Below are 20,510 nucleotides of genomic sequence, written 5' to 3' on the forward strand. Positions count from 1 at the left end.
GGAGAGGGGGAGGGGTGGAGAAGCAGATAGGCACTTCTCCTGTGTGCCCTGGCTGGGAATTGAACCTGGGACTCCTGCACGCCAGGCCGACGCTCTACCACTGAGCCAACCGGCCAGGGCCAACCGTCTCATTCTTTAAGAAGCAATTCAGGCATCCCTCCTCCAGGAAGTCTTCCATGACCACACAGGAGGCTAAACTTCCCGTTTGTCTTCTAAACAGTCTGGATTATCGTGTGCTGCTCTCAATTGTTATATGGTGTTGAAATTACATGCCCAATTGTCTGTCGCCCTGCTAGTCTGTGAGCACCCTGAGGACAAAAATAGCATCTTCTCTGAACTTCCGGTCTGTGCACACTGGCCAAGCCCAGAGTTTGCACTTAATAAGCACTCTCTGAACTAACCTGGATGTTACTTTCCTGCCCCGGATCCTTCCACCACCTCCATGGTGCCTCCTGAGCAAAGCCGCTGTTTCGGCCAGCACCTCCCTCCACAATCTGGCCTTGTCTCCCCCCAAACCCTTCCAGCTCTCCAACGCTTACTCCCCAAGTTGCTCCCCCCACCCCAACACCATATCGGATTTCCCTCAAGGCTCTGTTCGCTTTGTTCCCTTCACCAGTTTCCAATTGTCTAAATTCAATCCATCCTCATGATTATAAAACCTGAAGTAAATATTTACGATGAAGCCCACGTCCCACAAACCCGGAGCAGCCCCGAGCCCACCAGCTGCGAGTGTGTGCTCCCCGGCGTCACCTGGGTCTAATGCCTCTCCTTTGCGGGAAAGGCACAGCCCGACTCGGGGTGGGGGGGGAGGACAGGGGAAGCCATCTGGCAGCAGGCCATGACCGCGAAAGGGTGGTGACGTGTTGTCCCTGTTTACTTGATTGCGTCCTAACTGGACCTAATTTACTGTTCTTCCTCCCTAAGAACTTCAAAAGGAAGCCGACATGTGTGCTGGCGGCATGATCGGCTCCAAACCGGATACGCGGACATGAAAGGTGAGTCATCCTGCCCCACCGAGAGCCCGGAGGCCCGAGGACAAGACCATGGGATGGGTCTTTCTAAAGCAAAGCATGCCACCACACAGGGGGATGAAGTTCACCCATTACTGTTGTCGTACTTTTTATTTGGAAAAGCCATGGACAATGCTCTTTTCCAGCCAAGCACTTCAAAGAAAAGCTGTCGCAGAGACTTCGCCTTGACGATGCAGCGTGCCCGTCACGTTCAGCTATTCAGAGGCTAGGAATGGCTTTGTCTGAGGCCCTCGGGACTCTGGCGGAAAGCGCTATGTACATACAATAATATTTTCCTTCATGTAACATATAATACAGTGAGGTTGAGGGTTTTTTCATGGTAAGTGGATAAAGCACTGCTCTTTTAAAGTTTTCAAAAGGTAGTTTAGAGAAAATGATAACTCGGGGGATATTTGAGAGCTCGTGTTCCTATTGGTCCTGAGGTGTAAACACCTTCGCCTTTGTAGCATCACGGAACATTCTCTAAAGACCGTCTCATAAAAGTAATTCTGAGCACGCACGTGTTTCCCCTTGGCGTTTCGTCCACTTTGTGTCTGTGAGTCAAGAGCAAACAGCTTCTTTACAACCACCTGGCAAACAACCTGAGGACAGTGGGCAGAGAGAATGTAGTTCATCTTACCCGCTGCAAAGCCCTCTGGGAGAAGGACTAAATTACAACTTAAAAACTGTCAATACATCCTGACTGGTGGTGGCACAAAATATCTACCTGGGATGCTGAGGTCCAGGCTCGAAACCCCGAGATCGCCAGCTTGAGCGCAGGATCATCCAGCTTGAGCGTGGGATTATTGACATGACCCCATGGTCACTGGCTTGAGCCCAAAAGTCTCTGGCTCGAAGCCCAAGGTCAGTGGCTTGAAGCCCGAGGTCAGTGGCTTGAAGCCCGAGGTCGCTGGCTTGAGCAAGGGGTCACTGGCTCGGCTGGAGCCCCCGGTCAAGGCACATATAGGAAGAAATCGATGATCAACTAAAATGACGTAACTCTGAGTGGATGCTTCTCATCTCTCTCCCTCTCTATCTGTCTGTCTCTCTTTCTTGCTTAAAAAAAATTGTGAATATGGTTAAGAGAATATTTTCAGGTGGAATTTCCGAAGGTGAATCCAAAGTATTTCTTGCCAAAAACTCACAGGCGTCCCATGAGATGGTGGGTGTGTGTGTGGAAGAGGTGAGGACAGTGGGGTGGGGCAGAGGAGAATCGAAATGAAACATGAGAAGTATTTGGATGGCGTGCTTAAAATATTGAAGCGATGAGTCTGTCAAAGAATATATAATGGGCCACAAGCAACAATCACCCTAATCCTCTAATGGAGTTTCTCTTCAGGCCACCCAACCATCCAGACCTCTGGACTTGTGTGGGGTCTGGGTGAAAGTAATGCCCACCACCCACTTAGAGAATCACACCAACTGTGACTTCATCAAGTAAGTATTCATCAACTAACGGCAAGGGAATAAAGTTACATTTAGTTAAAATACTACATTTCTTAAAAAGGTTAGCTTGGATTTCTCCTGGCCTTAGTTAGAAAGGAAGAAAAAGGCAGGAAAAAATAAATAAATGAGCCAGGAACCAGTCAATATCACCAAATTTCAAATTTCCCTTGTCTTCCTGGACCTATAAACATCAGGACCTGAAAACTCCAGGGTGGGTATCCCTTCCAGAGGGCAAACGTGGGGCTTCAAGATTAAATTTTAGGGAGCCAGTAAATGTTAAACCACACTTTTCCCTCATCACAGTCACTAGCAGACTCTTGACTAGGGCGCCCTGAACAGTCTAAGACGCTTGAATCACGAGATACAGCTCTGACGACACACAGAGTGAGGACCCTGGGAATCCAGGACCCCGGTGAGGGGCGGCACCGAGAAATCGCTGCGATAACCATTTCTCCTCCTCTTCGGGCTTTCTCACTGTCGGGTAGGTACCCTTGACCTAGCCCCTCATCCCTCTCCATCACACAGAGCGCTAGGAGGTGAGGACCCGCACGCTCCCAGGTCGGAGCAGGGCGAGGGTTCAGTCCGCAGACAGGCGGAGACGGTACCGCCTGGCGCCTGGCGGCAGCCCTGCCCACAGCTGTGTTCTCGTCCAATCAGGACGCCCTTCCACCGCCCCCACGCCCCTTGGCAGTTCCAACTTCCTGTTCGGCTCCTTGTTATAACTATTTTGTAGTTTGTTAACAGGTGCTCTAAATAAACAAGAGATTCTATCTTTGAGGAACAGTTCAGTTCAGGAATGTAGGACTTCAAGTATTCTACAGAAGATCTAAAAAAATTCTATAGAATTATAGAAATGACATCCTCTGACTTCAAGTAACTTGGGAAAATCACACAAGTATTTGAAAGTGGATCTCGTTTAAATCCAGAATCACGGAAAAAGGAGTGTTTGTATTTTGCATATTTGATAACGCCAACTCAGGAAAGTATCACTGTCATTATAATTACTGTTATTACACTAACCTATAGAATCAGATTATCTTATGATAAAGTGCGTTTTATATATTAGTCCATCAGTAAACATTAGATTCATAGCTCTTTTAAGCATCTGACCTTCAGGGGGACAGTATATGGCTAAGTTGTCTCAGATGCTAAAAGGTAATTGAGGCTTCATGACACACGAAAATCCAGGAGAGTGTAAAGACAGTTTGCATTGCTGATAAGATGATTGGAAAACAGGCTTTTGAGTCAGATAAAAAGATTTCAAAGTAAAAAAAAAAAAAAAAAAAAAAAAAAAGAATAATAATAAGAAGAAAATACAAGAAAAAGAAAGGATATACCCTGAAATACATTTTCCATATAAACTGTTTAGCTTCGGTCATGTTGCTCTGGAGTGGGTCTTAGTAACTGCGCACCCAGGCCAGGACCAGCCACTGCCAGTCACTGTCCCCACTTCAGACTGCTCACGGAGCTGCCGCCTGACTCACCTCCCAGAGACCCTGCTTTCACTGTGTATCTATGACGACAGGGATGCTGCAGCTGTCCCACTCACCTGTCCCAACTCATCTGAGCAAAGAAACTGTCAAAAAGCTGCTTCTCCTCCTCTCAAAGGCAAACAGCACAGAAACTAGCCGTCCTATTACTATATAAATGCGAAATTAGACCCGAGAAAGCATGTTTTTAGCACTTTATCTGTAATAAATAGGGGGAAATGCAGTTGATTTTTTTTTTTTTTTTTTTGGAATCTAAAATAAACACAGAAATAGCCGTCATAACAAACAGCTGTTTCCAAAGCCATCCTTGTATTAGAATTTTACCTGTCTAATCTACTACTGGTTTTATGATACAGGTTTTGTTCTCAAAGTGACAATGTACAAGAGACTTATCTGGGCGAGAAGGAGCTACTCGGTATTAGGAAGAAAAGGATTTTGGCACGAAACGTTCTATGCGCCCTGCACAGCAACCAGAGGCTGTCGAGCTCATCACATCACCCACACCATAAAAGCTCCGCCAGTGAGTGCTTGAGATGACAAGCCAGACTATTCCCCCCCAGAGACGGGGGTGACATCGCCACCAAGAAAAGACTCGTGTAAATAGCGGTACCTGGTTTTCTATGGCTTTCCTGTTCTTTGGGTCGCTGACCACGGACAGCTGCAACTCGGCCATCTTCTTCATCTTGCTGTCCATGTCTATCTTCTGAACGAGGTTTTTGGTCTGGTTCTTCAGTAGCCGGACCGTGTCCTCTTTGCCACGCTTCTTTGCAAAAAGGGATGCACAGGCCGAGTGGATGGCGGTGACCCAATTTTCCAGATCGGTCTGGCTAGTGGCCTAAACACAGGAGAGGAAAAAAAAAAAGAAAGAAAGAAACTATTTGGAATTGTTTTACCACAAAGCGCTCTCCATAGTGTGAGGCTGGGCTTTGATGGGTGAAATCTATGGGGTGCCTTTGCTTCACTAAACTGTTTCATTTCAGAAACACACACAACGCTCAACTCAGGTTCACACGCTTCCTTGACCCCAGAGGACCTGCGAGGACGCGGACAGGCGAGCGGAACTAACCACGGAGCCCCGGTGGGGGCAGGAAGGCCGAGCAGAATCCCGCCGCAAGCCACCCACAGGGGAGTGAGAGGAAAGCGAGGTACAGCCACTCAGTGTTGCATTACACGCCGCTCCCTGAAGGTGGCCTGTGTCCATCACTGTCATAGCATGAGAACACAGTAGGAGTAAAATGTTCGGTTTTGAGAGCTGGATACGAAATTTACAATACAGGCTCCATTATGAAAAATGTCAATGAAAGAGCGTTTTTCCTTCTCTACTCTTCAGGGCCTTCCGACACAAAGACCACAGTACTGGCACGTAAGGAAAAGATTTCATTTTAAAAACAATAAAGAAAGCCTGAATAAAGCAGAATGGGCAAAGAAGTATGGAGCCGAGCAGGCTGAAAGCTCTTTCAGTTCCTTGATGTCCAAAAATAACCACACACTCAAGCTACTGGGTCGATCGATCTCCAGTGATCTCTAGGAACATACACTCCGATCTATTAAGACAATTTAATTTCTTACTATGCCTGAATAACAAAATTAACTATTCATTTCACATTTGCTCCTACGAAGAACATGCAGACTTAATCTGATATCTTTACCTCCCCTGCAATTCAGACTAACATCAATTCACTACTTTGCTTTAAAGATCCTAGAAGGTTTAAGCAACTGCTCTGTGAAGGAAAAGGAAATCACAACACAGGCCCCTGACTCTTGTCAGTCAGTCTGGGGACCAATGCATGCACCTGGGACAGGTGCTGGGAAAGTCTGTTCCAGGGAACACTTCAGAGAATTTTCGACTGAAGTCGGCGAGAGAACAGGATGCTGTTCCGCAGGCCTCTTGGGGGCATCGAGAACCAGAGTCATCAGAAACAGGAACCCAGGACCTGTGAGGTGTCCCACGATCCTTCAGCCAGATATAACCGACAGCCCGCGCTGTCTACACGCGTCACCGGGTGTGGGATGAGAGGCATCTGAGAAGCACACTTCACTTCCTGGCTCTCACCCCACCTTTTTTGAATTTATTAATACCAATACTGGTATATAGCCTGACCAGGCAGTGGCGCAGTGGATAGAGCATCAGACTGGGATGCGGAGGACACAGGTACAAAACCCCGAGGTCGCCAGCTTGAGCACGGGCTCATCTGGTTTGAGCAAAAGCTCACCAACTTGGACCCAAGGTCGCTGGCTCAAGCGAGGGGTTACTCAATCTGCTGTAGCCCCAGTCAAGGCACATATGAGAAAGCAATCAATGAACAACTAAGGTGTCGCAACAAAAAACTAATGATTGGCCCTGGCCGGTTGGCTCAGTGGTAGAATGTCCCTGGCGTGCAGGAGTCCCGGGTTCAATTCCTGGCCAGGGCACACAGGAGAAGCGCCCATCTGCTTCTCCACTCCTCCCTCTCCTTCCTCTCTGTCTCTCTCTTCCCCTCCCGCAGCCAAGGCTCCACTGGAGCAAAGATGGCCCGGGCGCTGAGGATGGCTCTGTGGCCTCTGCCTCAGGCGCTAGAATGGCTCTGGATGCAACAGAGCGACGGACGCCCCAGAGGGGCAGAGCATCGCCCCCTGGTGGGCGTGCCGGGTGGATCCCGGTCGGGCGCATGTGGGAGTCTGTCTGACTGCCTCCCCGTTTCCAGCTTCGGAAAAATGCAAATAAATAAATAAATAAATAAATAATGATTGATGCTTCCATCTCTCTTCGTTCCTGTCTGTCTGTCCCTGTCTATCCCTCTCTCTGACTCTCTGTCTCCGTAAAAAAAATTAAAAATAAATTTTTTTTTTAAAATTACTGGTATATAGTTGGATAGTAATAATAGTCTTTAGCACTTACGTACATTTTATACGATGTACCCTTAAAGCAATCCTAGAAGCTATTACTCTACTGGTTGAAGGGTTCGAAACTCAGAGAAGGTCAGTAACTGCTCCAAATGACCAAGGTACTCAACAACCACACCATGATTCCCACCCTAGCCCACCCCCAATACCCGTGACTTGGTGCCCACCATGCTCTGTGACTTCTCATTTGCTAGAAAGTTGCTAAAAGTCCCCGCAACAGATGACCTGAACCGTAGCGCCCTAAGACCACTTGCACTGGGAGATGAGACGTCCCACCCAGCCCCTGGCTCGGGGGGTCTCCCAAGAAGCTCCTTCTTGCACTTTGACTCAGGGTTTTAGCAAGAACTTAAACCTCTCCTGTCCATACTCTCTAGAACCGTGTTTAAAAAGCCTTCACCCTGGGAATTCCGGACCTTGCACTCGCTAGACCATGCCTTGGCTTTGTGTAAAGAGCACCCATGGGCCGCAGCCTGGCACTCTGTGGGCACCCGGGGAACGCTCACTGTGGACCGAATGCTCTGCATGAGGCCCATGCTCTTGGCTAAGCCCCAACCCAAAGCCGAACTAAGCTTGTACTGGAATTCGCTGCTGAGTGGCGTCCCTCAAATTCTCACAGGGTCCGAGCTGTCATCGCAAGCCCTTGCGGAGGAAGCTCAGCGGTACCTGGAAAAGGTAGACATCTCCAAAGGAGTTGCTGAGGCAGAACACGTGCTCCTTCTTGGGGTGCTCCGGGACGGACTGCACGATGCTGTCTTCCGCGAACAGGGCGCAGCGGGGCGCGCCGCTCTGGTCCAGCGAGTTCTTCCCGTAGGTCTCGTAGAACAGCAAGGTGCATCCTGTGGAGACAGAAGCAGAACCACGGGCCTGTCACACGTCCTGACCGAGGAGAGATGTGAGAAGTGGCTGGGTTGCTCAGTGGTCAGAACACTGTCCCCAGATGCAAAGGTTGCCAGTTTGATCCCTGGTCAGGGCACATAGGGAAAACAGACTGATGTTTCTGTCTCTCTCCTCTCTCTCCTTCCCTTTCTTAAACCAATAAATGAACAACTTTTTTAAATTGAATGCAATAACTACATCATACAAAAGAAAATTCTGGTCTCCAAAGCGTACCGCGGTGTATTAGCATTGACTTGGGTGAAAATGAGATATTTTTGTGCATGGAGGACCAGTAAGAGCAACACCGTGCCCACAGCGGTACTTCCCACTGCTCACTCCCTGCCAGGAGCACCTCTCCGAAGCCCCCGAGCACTGGCTGGCTCACTGGGTCCCCACGGCAGCCCCGCAAGCAGGCGTGCTTATTAGCTCATTTTGCAGATGTGAAGCCTGAGACTACACTGCTTGAGCAAGTCCCACAGCTGGACCCAGACCCTGCGGCCCCAAGGCCTCGTTCTTACCCACAACACCGCACTAGAGAGAGCGAAGTACAGGAGGCAGAGGGGACCCCACACGCCTTCACTGCGGGAGCTTCCATGTGTAAAGGGGGTGGTCACGTGCAACCAAGCACATTTGGGGACCTCGACCATTTTTGAGAATGTACCCAAAAGCCATGTAAAATAAGTTAATTTTAGTAGATTCTTTTTCTCTCACAGCAATAGGAAATAATACTATCATCTTTCTAATGTAGACAGAAAAATAAAACTATCCCTGAATCTTAGAATATTGCTCCAAACACACTGCCACCCGTGTCCGCCAAGTCAATAGCTTTTCCCTAAAAAGCTAATGAAGTGCTATCAGTAGAAGGTATCAAGGGTCTGCTTTGATCATCAGATAAAAAATGCCTTATCGGTATCATAACTGAAAAACAAGTTCACTCCTGCCAGTTTCATTACTCTCTCCAGAAACAGATCTTCACGTGTTTACCCAGCGCAGCCCAGAAGGCAGGGGACAAAGGTGGCCGCCCCTCGCTCTGCCCTCGGCGGTGGCGTCGCTCTCCCTCCACGCTCCTCTGCAATGCCAGCAGGCGCAGAGCAACCTCTCCTCCTGAAAACCGAACTCACCCACGCTAACGCTGGGAGAGCCTCACGAGGTTTATGGCCCGAGCTGCCTCTGTGGGGCTGAGCCACCGAATCACAGAAACAACGCCCAGCCTTTCCATCGGGGTCTGCTACTACTGCTGTGCACACCGCGCCATGACCTTGGGACCCAGGAGCCAGGGCAAAGGTGACAGAGCAGCCCCAGCTGTCCCCATGTCTACATTCTTTCCAGCGGCTCAACGCCGACTTCCCAGCTTCCCTGACACTGTGCTCCCGGAAGCCGCGGTTTGAATCATTGCGTCCAGAGGATATAAACACGTCCTTGGGCAGGTGCCAACGCGTTGCCAGATTCACACGCCCTCCTCTACAGCATGCCGCTCTCACGCGGCAGTGGGAAACCAAAACAGGACGACTCGTTCAGAGCCAGGCCGGGATGCAAAACAATGTGCAGTGTGCTGTGGCCGTCAAGTCTGAAGAACAGGAAGTCCATGGTCAATCTATTGCACCAAGGTTAACTCGACCTGGGTCTCCAGTGCTGGGCACAAGGGCTGCCAGAAAGGGGCCACAGCGAAGTCCCCGGCACTGCCCAGGGTTGTGGAGGTCAGCGCCTCCACCCAGTATCCGCCAGTAATTGGCGGAGACCTGGAGAACAGACAGCAGAAGTTCTAGACACGGCAGCAGAAAGAGAAAACAGACTGGTACAGCAGCGGCCATACAAGAACAGAAGATGTACCATTCGTAGAAATATCACCAGCGGAAAGAGAGCATTGGCCTCAGTTCTCTCCCAAATCCCCCTTCTTACTGACATTCCCTCAATCCACACTCATCCCCCCACTCCTCGTCTCAGACCTATCCAGGGGCAGAGTCATCGGCATCCAAAAATTACTGTAAGAACCCCTCTGCTCACGCCAGTCCTCCACTGTGCATTCTGAGGGAGGTCTTTAATGCCACTGGCCACCATTCTGCCCAGAAGTCCCCTGTGAACTGCATGAAAATCCACCCACTGGAAAAGACAGATGGAAAGCAGAATTATCCTTGTTAAAAATGTATTACTCCCTGCAAGCCCTAAAAAACAGTTGTGCCCTTAGCCCACGTGCACATAAACAGAGACAGGTAACCAGATGGTCTGCTAATAGCGTCTCTCTCCAGAACAGTTTCCAATTTATTTACACAGATACTTTGAGGATAACTTTAGAATTCTGCTTCAATGGACACGTGTGCCTATAGATGCGTATACATGTCGTTAAGTAAGATGAATCCAAATAGTTAAGTCCATACATTACAATTTAAGACTCTAAGCCAAGAAACCTGAACTCAACATCTTGAATTCCCAGAGGAAAGAGCTGCAGAAACCCACACGGAAAAGGTTGTGCTGGGAAAAGTGTGTCTTTATCTCACGCCTTCCCTTGGCTGCAGAGGAAACGCAGCCGGGAGTGCCTGACAACATCTACACTTACAAAGCAGCCTTCATCCACCGGGCTTGAAGTGTTTGACAAGCAAGCACTGAAACAGCAGGGTCCAGGCCGGACTGCAGACCTCGGCATCATCCAGGCCAAGCCAGGACCGCCCCTGCCCCAGAAGTCAACAGCCAGAAGTTCCCAGTGCTGCAGTTTCCAGGACAGAATAGAAAACAAGAACCCTGAGGTGTGCTCTTCCAACCTTGAGTGACACCTGCCTGGGGGCCCCCAGGAAGCCTCCAACAATCCAGCTCTTTGCCAGTACCTGCAATAGGAGGGAGCTCGGGAAGGTAGTCCTCTTTCCACCTGCCCAGTGCTCTAGTCGCTGTTGTTGTTGTTGTTGTGTGTGTGTTTACATTAAATTCAGGATCAGCTTGTCCCATCCTGACCTCTGGTGAAGCAGATGGAATTCAGCGTCTCTCCTAAAGACTGTTGCTTACTCTCACCCCAGTTTCCTCCAGGCTAAATATCTCTACATCCTCTGTCATCCTCCATATGTCACAGCTCTGGACCCTATTGGTGTCACCTATGGCCCAGCTTTTCACAATAGGGAAACACACACACCCGTCACAGGCCACTGCCACCAGCACCCTGGGACATACACTGGGGGTTTCAGAGACATAAGACACACAAGGAACAACTTCCCAAAGCATCAGTTTTAACAAACAAATTACATTTTATATATATAGATATATATTTGTTATATATATTTGTTATATATATCTATATATAGATATATATCTATATATATATATAACAAATCAGGGAACAGAGTGTATCTGTTCTAAATATCATGCAAACAAGAGGCAACTTCAGACTGTGATTCACAGGCAATTCCAGACGTGCACTCCCCTGAGGGGACATCTTCACTCTTCTCTCTGGTTACACTTCAGGTGGAATTCTTCTGGGAGAAAATCATCATGTTTATTAACAAGTCTCCTGCAGCATCCCTCCCCAAAGAGAGCACCGGCCACCTCTGAGCAGAGCAGAGACTGAGAGAGCTGCCAACCATGTGACCTCGCTGTCGATGGAGCCCAACGTCACATTCGCTCTTTCCCATCACATTTTATTTTTACTGTGTCCCATCCCATTGGAGGCTCATTCTACGAACAGCCCGCGAATCAAACCCCCAGACGGTCTCACACTTGTCATACTTGGCAGCCATGTCTTCCTACCGTGGACTTGGGCAGTTACTCGATTATTAGACCTTGAAGTATTACTTATCCCTTCAACATTTTATCTTGCTAGATTCAACCCATTATTCCAACCTTCCAAACCCTTCCGCCGTGCAGTGTGAGTACCTGCGTGCCCACGCGGCCTTCCTCAGACACTACGGTTACAGGAGCCAGAGCCCGGGTCAGAGCAGGGGACAGCAATTAGTGGGAGGCTGGGTCTTGGGTTCTATAAACTCTCCAGGCTGCTAGGGGAAGGCGTCACTTAAAAAGGAAATGCCTCGCAGGGTGTACTTTTCCCAGAGAGGCTTATGGTCATTACGAAATGACATTTAGCACTCTAAAGCTGGAGCAGAGGGCTCAAAATTTCTAAATAGGGGCAAACAAACAAACAGACGCCCAGCAAGAAAGGGTCCCTGTGGAGAGCCCCAGGCCTTTCACACTCTGTTTGCTGATGTGATCCCCTTTCTGTCTCCTCCCAGGATAAGGAAGGGTGTCACCCGATACTGAGGCTGAACTCTGAACTCTGAACTCTGAACTCAGTTCCCCGGGAAAAGTCACAGGACGGTTGTGCAGAAACACCAGGGGCTGTGGCTGCCCTTCCTGTTTCCATCTGTATAAATCAACATGGTGCTGCCAGACAGCCTCGCTCCTCCTCGGGGCGTTTAGACCCCTTCCTGCCTCTGCACGGCGCTGAGCAAGGCGACTCTAAGTTCTGAACAGCAATTCTTGTGGGGAACTTTTATCACCTTAACAAACTCTGACTCCTAGTGCCCTCGCATTGAAAACAAAGCATTTGTTTGGGATGATGAGAATTAGACTCTCAGGTTACGAAGGTGGGATAACACAAATCAAATAACCCAGACAGAATCTTTAGTTCTACGAGCGGCCACACCTCTTTGGCGTTCTGAACATGGGCCGAATATGACATTCAGGACCTATACTGCAGATAACTAAACACTACAATTGTTTACTTGTTTGGGTTTTTTTCCCTTTTCTCCAGATTCAGGGAAAGTATTAAAGAATGGTACAGAAATACCTACAAAGGAGAATAAGCAATACTTATTCCATCTAATTGTTTATTAGATTGAAGTATAAATGTGAATACTAAGTAAGCTGTATCACACAAGTCTGAGGAAGGGTTTGTAGTCGAGCATGCCGGAAGAGTCTCTGCCAGCTGCCTTCACACTGACTCCCAGTTCCTGCTGGAGCCCCTGGCGTCCCGGGGAAAGGGCAGAGTGGACGAAGGACCCCAGCAGCCCTCAGGGCCAGCAATGCACTCACCTTTCAGTGTCACCCAGTACTGTTTCCACTTCCTCCGCGCCACCAGCTCCAGCTTCTTTTCCTTCTGCAGAGTGACCAGGGGTTTGAAGAAGAGCCAGCCGGCTTTCCGCACCACCCCTTGCTCCTTCTCAAAGAGCAGGTCCAGTTGCTCCAAAGAGCTGAGGGACTCGCTGCTGGACTCGGCCGTTTCCGTCGACGTGTCTATGTTCTCCGTGTGCGTCCTGCTTATTTCCAGCTCTCGCATGAAATTCTCATAAATGTTCTGTCGGAGAGGGTCGCTGCCGATCGCGTGAGCGGACTCGCTTCTCTGGGACAGGAGCTGAGCTGAGCCCCCCGACCACAGTGAGGCGGATGCCGGGAAGGGACCCTGGATGTCTGCATTCAGTGCATCTGAGCGGCTGTCGAAGTAGTCGCTGCCTTCCTTGGACCTCGGCTCCTGGGAGCAAGGCAGATGACCACGCATCAGAGGTTACATATGGGCCAAAGCACCTCTCCCCCAACATGGCAGGTGTGGGATATTGTTCATCGCTAGTACTGTTGCCATAAAGCAAGACTCTTTTAACCAAAGTGCATCTTTAATCATCAAGTCTCCAAACCGGAAAGAACTGTAGAAATAGTATTGCCCAACCCAATTTACAGCCAGTCTTAATAGCTACAGTGGGTGCTTCAGGAATCAATGCTTCAGGAAGGAAGCAGTGATACCACTGCATCTCCTCAATCTAACATACACTTAGCATCAAGAAATTAACTATTGTACTTAAAACACATCAGTGAAGATTTCTAGACTGACATTTCTTTGCTAACTGTAAATCGGAGTCTTAAGGGAAAAATAATCATGTCCTTGCCAGCTGTTAACTTTTCCTGGATTCTTTTAAAGTTAAATAGGAAATCACAGTTCCAGGGTTAAGGGGACAGGGACACATGGATCAGTGTTGTGATACCCGGACTTCTGTCCCCATGGTAAACACAGTCTCTGGGTCTCTGGCTTCTCCCTCCTGCCTGGGTCTAGAGATGAGATGGCTAGCCTCTTATTTTCTCACTTCCGACAGTGAAAACCATGCACCTGAAATTTCTCATCCACTGAGGGTCATGGTGGGTAACTGTCACTTTATTTCATAATTAATTTTTTCCCCTTAATTTTACAATTCCTTTTATGAAAAGAATATACTATTCATTCATTCTCATTCTTTTATTTGAACATCTATTTTAGTCTAGGCACTTGGGATACTAAAGACATGCTTCTTAGCTTTTATACATACTTATTTCTACACAAAATCAGAGACAGGCAACTCTAAATAAAATGAATAGTGCTATAATAGTGCTATAATGACTGCTGCCCCCTCCTAGGACAACATGCGCTGAACACTGAACTGGCCAAGCACAGAGCTGAAAACACGAAGGTTTCTTCTTATGTCTGGGTTAGAAGTCCAGTCATTCAAGAAAAATACCTTCCATACAGACCATTTGTTATTAAATAGCAGTAACTAAATATTTCAGCAGATAGTGAGCTTAATTTATAACTCAAAAGATGCTGACATTCCAAACTTAGAACTTAGCTTAAGGTAACCCTTCCGCAAGATGCTGTGTACACTCACCTACTCGGCTGCCAGGCTTTCAATTATAGTTCCTTATTCATTAAGATAAAAATAAAATAAAACTGAGTCAAGGACTATAAACTAATGGCATTATTTTGAATACTGCAATGTGTAGAGAGGTTCTAGTTTCCAAAATTCCACTCAGAAAGCAAGTAGCAAAGTAGCAATTACTTGCTATCTTCTGTAGGAAAATCATCAACCCAAGAGTGCTTCCAAATACCCAGGGGCAACAAACAGCTGAGCCCCAAACACAGCTATTACTAACGAAAACATTATTTTCTGCTTGTGTTTACATGGTGTCCCACAGTCGTGTTTATTTAGACACTGATGCTTACGCAAGAACAGAGCAAAGCAGCCAGCTGTGGTGAGTCATTTAGGAAACTTTCAGAATAGTTTAAGATATTTTTTTTTAATTGTCACTTTGTTATTCTTCAAAAACTCTTAGGAAGTGAAGCAATACCTCGCATTTAGCTAGTGTGAACATGATTTCAGCAATGAATATGACTCCCTGACTCAGAGCCCCAAAACACAGGGGCTGCCTCTCATACTCAGCAAGAACTATAATGGGATGCTTCAAAACAAGCTGGACTCTGTCAGAAAGGCACTTACGTGCCAGATTCAAACATGATCTATTAACACTCTTGACATTGTTTCTAATAAGAGAGAGTCAGTCAAGCTGCAGTGCTAACTTTTAAATGTTTAACAGTAGCAAAGATAAAATTTTCAAGGTGAAAAATGGGGAGAAGTTACATTTTAGCATTTATAACTGATTCTTATACACAGACATGAACTTTCCCAGTCTCTTAACAGATTTCTAAATCTCTCCATCTAGAATCCTAATAGCCAGTGACTGGGTACAGGAATGAATGAACGAGTGTCCCTGAAGAGGCCCTCAGCTGGATTCCCTGGTCATTGTGTTTTTGGTGAGAAACTAACATGCCATGGAACGTATGTCCACTAAGCAGAAAGATTTCCATTTTCCCCCATTCAGATCATCAGAAAGGATGGATAATGTAACTTGATGACCAGAGCACTACAGCAAAGAGTAGAGAGGGACTTACGATGTCACCCAACTCCTTAGGAGCGAAAGGAAAACTGATTACCACCCCTCACTTTCTAGGAAAGACTAACAATTTCACCTTGTCACTGCCCACATGCCATTCTCCTTCATTTCAGGGTAAGGACCAGCAGTCCTCCGTAGACTTTCCCGGTGGCTCTGCAGCCCTCAGGAAACGCGAGCCTCCTCTGAGGGTCAGAAGTCAGGGTCTGTGCCCCACATCTGCTCTGCAGTCAACGCTGCAGTCATGCGCCCACCACATATTTCTGGTCCTCCCCTCGGGCACATGGCACCATCATTTCCTACTCCCTCCCTTCTTCCCTCCCTGGAAGCCAGGCAAGGCCATGTGACTTGCTTTATTTAGCCAATAAATGTGAACAGAAGTGATTCATGTCACTTCAGAGCAAAACTTTAAGAGCCAACACATGAGTTTCTTTCTCAGTTGGCCACGGTGGCTGGCCGTGATCCAGATGGTAACTGCTCCTGGGGTCTCAGAGGGGGGACAGTGTAGACAAAGGTCACAACAGGAGTGAGAAATAGCATTGGCTTGTGCTAAACCTCAGAGGTTTGAGGGCTTCTGTTTCCTTAGCATAGCCGCGCCTGCCCCGTGGACACACGTGCCAGTGTCCACAGAACGGGGGGGCAAGGGGGCACAGGTCTCGTTCGGCTGCATGCAGACAAAAGGTTGATGGGCCTTAAGCACACACCCCTCACCCCCCCCCATGATTTTCTTTTCCAGTTGTGTACATTTCTTCACTGATTAATCTGCTTTCGTTCCGCAGAGTGATAGAAAGTACTATCAAGAAAGGATTGCTCTGTTTCCATCATTTTTCAAAAATTAAAACATGTCGATGCATCACAGTGAGACTTCCTGAACCCGAGTGCTGCCGGCACACAGAGGAGTCTGGAGGGAGGAGAACACGCAATTGTTTAGTGCCTTGTTATAGCGGATTGTCACAAACTGCGCCCCAATGCCCTGGCTGCCTTTTTAAGGATCTAAACCTGATCCTCACCTTAAATTGGAAAAGAAAAACAAAGGCAGGGCCAACAGAAGTAGTATACTTGCCGCAAAAAGTTCATCTTGTTCACCTTATAAGTTATCAATTGTGGGAACACAAGCAAAACTAAAAGGCTACCCTCATAGGCTACTTTTTGAAAAAATCCAAAATAGGCCCTGGCCGGTTGGCTCAGTGATAGAGCACCGGCCTGGCGTGTGGACGTCCCGGGTTCAGTTCCCGGCCAGAGCACACAGAAGTGACCATCTGCTTTTCCACCCTCCCTCTTTCACTCCTCTCTCTCTCTCTCTTCTCCTCCCCTCCTGCATCCAGGGCTCAATTGGAGCAAGTTGGCCCCAGGTGCTAAAGATGGCTCCATGGCCTCTGCTTCAGGTGCTAAGAAGAACTCAGTTGCTGAGCAACGGAACAGTGGCCCCAGATGGGCAGAGCATCGCCCCCTAGTGGGCTTGCTGGGTGGATCCCAGTCAGGGCACATGCAGGAGTCTGTCTCTGCCTCCCCTCCGCTCACTAAATAAAATTTTTTAAAAATCCAAAATAGTTTATTATCTTAGTATTCAATATCCCCAACGTGACTACAAGTGGCCACCAACAACACCCTGGTCGTGCAGCTACATGGGAAAAACATGTGTCTGAGGCTGAGAAGAAATGGCACTGGCCCCAGTTTCCTCACTCACTAGTCACATGTCTTCGGGAAGGACTGTCAAGCTCCTTGAACCTTAATGCTTTCATTTGTAAAATGAGGGGAAGTCCTTTCTAGCTTCCAAATTCAGATTCTTTGATTCTGACCAGTCTGTGTTCAACAACACAGGCTTACAAGTCATTCGGAGCTAAGACTTAGAGGTGCACAGGATCAACGGAGCTTTACTCCTCACACATGGGCCGGGTGGCAAGAGCCTGCACGGACCAAGTGGGGTCAGCAACACACGGGCGACCAGGCTGCTTTTGAACTGAGCTGAAACTGACACGAAACGAGGCTCACCAGAGCCGTGTGCAAGCCAGACCACAGTGTGGACAAGAGGCGAGACGCACTGGATGCAAACAAGAGGCGTGGGAGCACTGGCCCGATCCGGTATCAGTCAGGAGTCCTAAGGCCGGCAGCCGAGCCTAAGTCAGTACTATAATATAAACTGGACTCGAAAAGGCACGCAGGCTGTGTGGGACTGCAGCCCTGGAGAGCGGACGCTATTTCTCCCTTCATACTCTGCAGCCCTGGAGAGCGGGCGCTATCTCTCCCTTCATACTCAACTGCTGTCCGTTGTTTGGAAAATGGAAGCTGAGAGAAAAAGGTCAAAGAAATCTCCACTATTTAGTGTCGTAGCCTGAAGAAGCGATGGGAAAGGAGTAAGCAAATCACTCGGTTCAGGGACATGAGGACTCGGCAACAGGATGGAGAGCATCTGTTCTTATTCCCTGCAGAGGAGGAGAGAGGGCAACAAAGGACAACTGGGGGGGCGTTGGGGGTGCACTTTATATATCAGAAGGAAATAACTCTTGTAAATGTGCTATTTCTCCCTCCTCTAAATAATTAAAAGTCGACACAAAACAAACAATAGCCACAAAGCGAAAACTTACCAATTGTCACCAGTTACCTACAGAAGGCAAATTGTTGCTTTCTCTCCTGGGGGGGAGCCACCCAGGGTTCCCCACTCAAACTTTACACACCATTCAACATATTGCTCTTATCATCAGGATTCTTATTCGTATTAGCACTGTCACATTTTCACTATTACATCTTCTCAGGTACAAGGTGTTTTCAAAACTGTTTGCTATCCCCCTGAGGGCAATCAACTTTTTTTTTTTTTTTGATGTACCAACTTAAATATAAAAATTTAAATTTTCTCAAAGTAATATCCAGGTTAGGAAGGCTACTATTTCTCCCAAAATAACAACAATCCATCTCCCCTTGGTGTGTGCGTGGGCTTAAAGAATGAACCCTAGCAAAACTCTCAGATAACCAATGAACTCATTGTGGAGTTCTCTCCAATGCTGTGCTTTCTAAGAACACTGTGGCCATGTCCCGGGGGGAGGCTGTGAGATGTGCAGAATCAGGGACTGAGATGGGGGTTAGGAGTGAAAATGCACATCTGAAGCCAAAAAAAATCCCCCCAAAAAACCAGAACACTACAAGACTGCCAGCTCTTGGGGCTCACTGAAGCCTCGGGACCCCACTGCGCGCTAACATTTCCGTCTCCCAGAGAGAGAACACGGGCCCCTTTCCTGAGCCCCAAGGCGCACTCACCTGGAGTTTCCGCTTCTTCCTCGAGAGGCTGCCCGTCCAGTCGCTGATGCGGCGCATCCGCGCTTTCAGGGTGTCCTTCTTGGCGGGGTCCTCGGTCAAGGCCTTGGACTTCCTGCAGGGGAGCGTGAAGGACGCGTACTGGCCGGGCTCCCTGTGCCCCGCTCTGGACGTCACGTCCATGTCGGAGGCGAAGGACACGCGGTGGCCCAGGATGGCGGGGCCGCCGATGAACTCGTCGGAGAGCCGGCTGCCCAGCGCGGCGTCGGGGTAGGGCTCCCGCAGCGAGGACAGGGACGCGCTCTGGCTGAAGGGCTTCGGGGCGCCCCTGGGCAGGAAGGCGGCGTGCAGGCTGGGGTCCGGGGAGCCGGGCGCCGCGAAGGGGCCCTCGGCCTCGCTGCCCTCGGCCGCCTGGCCCCAGGGGGAGTCGTACCAGGACGACTCGGAGCTCAGGGAGCTGCCCTTGCTGGAGCGCGGGCGCGAGCCGGCCGGGGACAGGCGCGGGCTGGGCGGCGCGCGGGCCCGGGCGCCCAGGGCGGGCGAGTACCGCAGCAGCCGCACCGGGCCGCCCGCCGCCGCCGCGGGCGCGGGGCTGGGGCCGCCGCCGCTGTGGAACTCCACGCGGAGACACCCGTCCAGCTTCCCCAGCGTCTTGATGAGCACTCTGGGGCTCTTGCGGTCCTCGCCCGGCGGGGTGGACGCCACGCTCTCGTTGCCCCCGTAGCAGTTGAGGAGGTGTCCGTTGCAGTCCTTGGAGGCCACATGGTTTTCTGCGGGTTCACGCCCCACATAGTGGAACCCGTTCTCCTCCGGTGAGAACGCAGCGTGGTTGCCCAGGAACTCACTTCCCGAGCCATTTGCCCTGTGCTTTGAGTAGGCGTTGCCTTTGGCCACTTTGCAGGTGGGTCCACCGAGTCTCGAGGCATAAGGCTGATTACTCTTAAAATGAGAAAGGCAACTTCGGGCCAGGGACCTGGACTTGTAGCCTGCCCCTCCGCTGCCTCCGTGACCCCATCCGTGCAGCGACTTGTCGTCCTTGGCGTGAATGCTGCGGATTTTCAGGGAGCAAGGCTTTTGCTTAGCACCAGGAGCAGCATTGCTGTGACTTTTAGATCCTTGAAATGTGTACTGACTCTCGGAGTTCCCCATTTTAACCTAAATTAAGAACAGGAGCATCACTAAGAGCCATGACCTAAATGACATTCCCTAGGACAGAACTTTCTAAAACAAGAATGATCTTCACATTACGAAGAAAACCGAGCGACTTCTTTCTGTGCCTGACACAACTCGGAGAAGTAGGGACAAGACTTACTGAATCAGTTCCCCCATGTCAGGCAAGCAAGTCATTAGCCAGGAACACAATATTGCAGGCTCATGTGCTAGCTGCTTTAAACGCATTAATTTGTTGTGTGAGGTTAATCTAAAATCAGAACTGGCATAAAAATCAGCTTAAGGCAGAGACCTCCTCCTTCAGGCTTGGGGTTGGAGGGTAGGGAGGGGTTGATTCAGTGATTTTTGAAGAAAAAAAGTGAAAGCATCTTTAGTCTGTCAGTTGAAATGCAGTGATTTTTCAATAACCAGAGATACACAGTTTCATTATACATAATACTGCATACCAATATAAGAGATTACTATTCAAAAAACTACATTTATAACCTAACTCCAGGTTTCAAATGTCACACAGTTGCAATATCACAGGAGAAAAGGAGTCAAACACCTCAAAAACTAAGCTGAGATGAAAGGAAGGTGGGGAAAGAAATAAAAGTTTTCATTTGGGGCAGGAAAAAACATTTTAATTAAAAAATCTCTAGAGCTTCTATAGAGACATTAAGAGTCTTCACTTTGCATGATGATGAGAGAAAAAAGTTTGCATGTGACTTGGGGTCTCTCA

At 48.8% G+C, this 20,510-nt stretch overlaps 1 protein-coding gene across 1 annotated transcript in view; it reads right to left on the bottom strand.

Annotated features, from left to right (window-relative positions):
• Positions 1-20,510, bottom strand: part of TIAM2 (TIAM Rac1 associated GEF 2) — a 109,389-nt gene that overhangs the window by 88,393 nt on the left and 486 nt on the right. The window contains exons 2-5 of the mRNA XM_066372944.1: positions 18,623-19,774; positions 12,716-13,151; positions 7,493-7,665; positions 4,557-4,781 (exon numbers count right to left, since the gene is read on the bottom strand). Coding sequence (XP_066229041.1) covers positions 4,557-4,781; positions 7,493-7,665; positions 12,716-13,151; positions 18,623-19,768 — 1,980 coding nt within the window. The 5' untranslated portion in view covers positions 19,769-19,774. The remainder of the gene's footprint in view (positions 1-4,556; positions 4,782-7,492; positions 7,666-12,715; positions 13,152-18,622; positions 19,775-20,510) is intronic.

Source organism: Saccopteryx leptura, chromosome 3 (assembly GCF_036850995.1).
Source record: "Saccopteryx leptura isolate mSacLep1 chromosome 3, mSacLep1_pri_phased_curated, whole genome shotgun sequence".
Classification (NCBI taxonomy): Eukaryota; Metazoa; Chordata; class Mammalia; order Chiroptera; family Emballonuridae; genus Saccopteryx; species Saccopteryx leptura.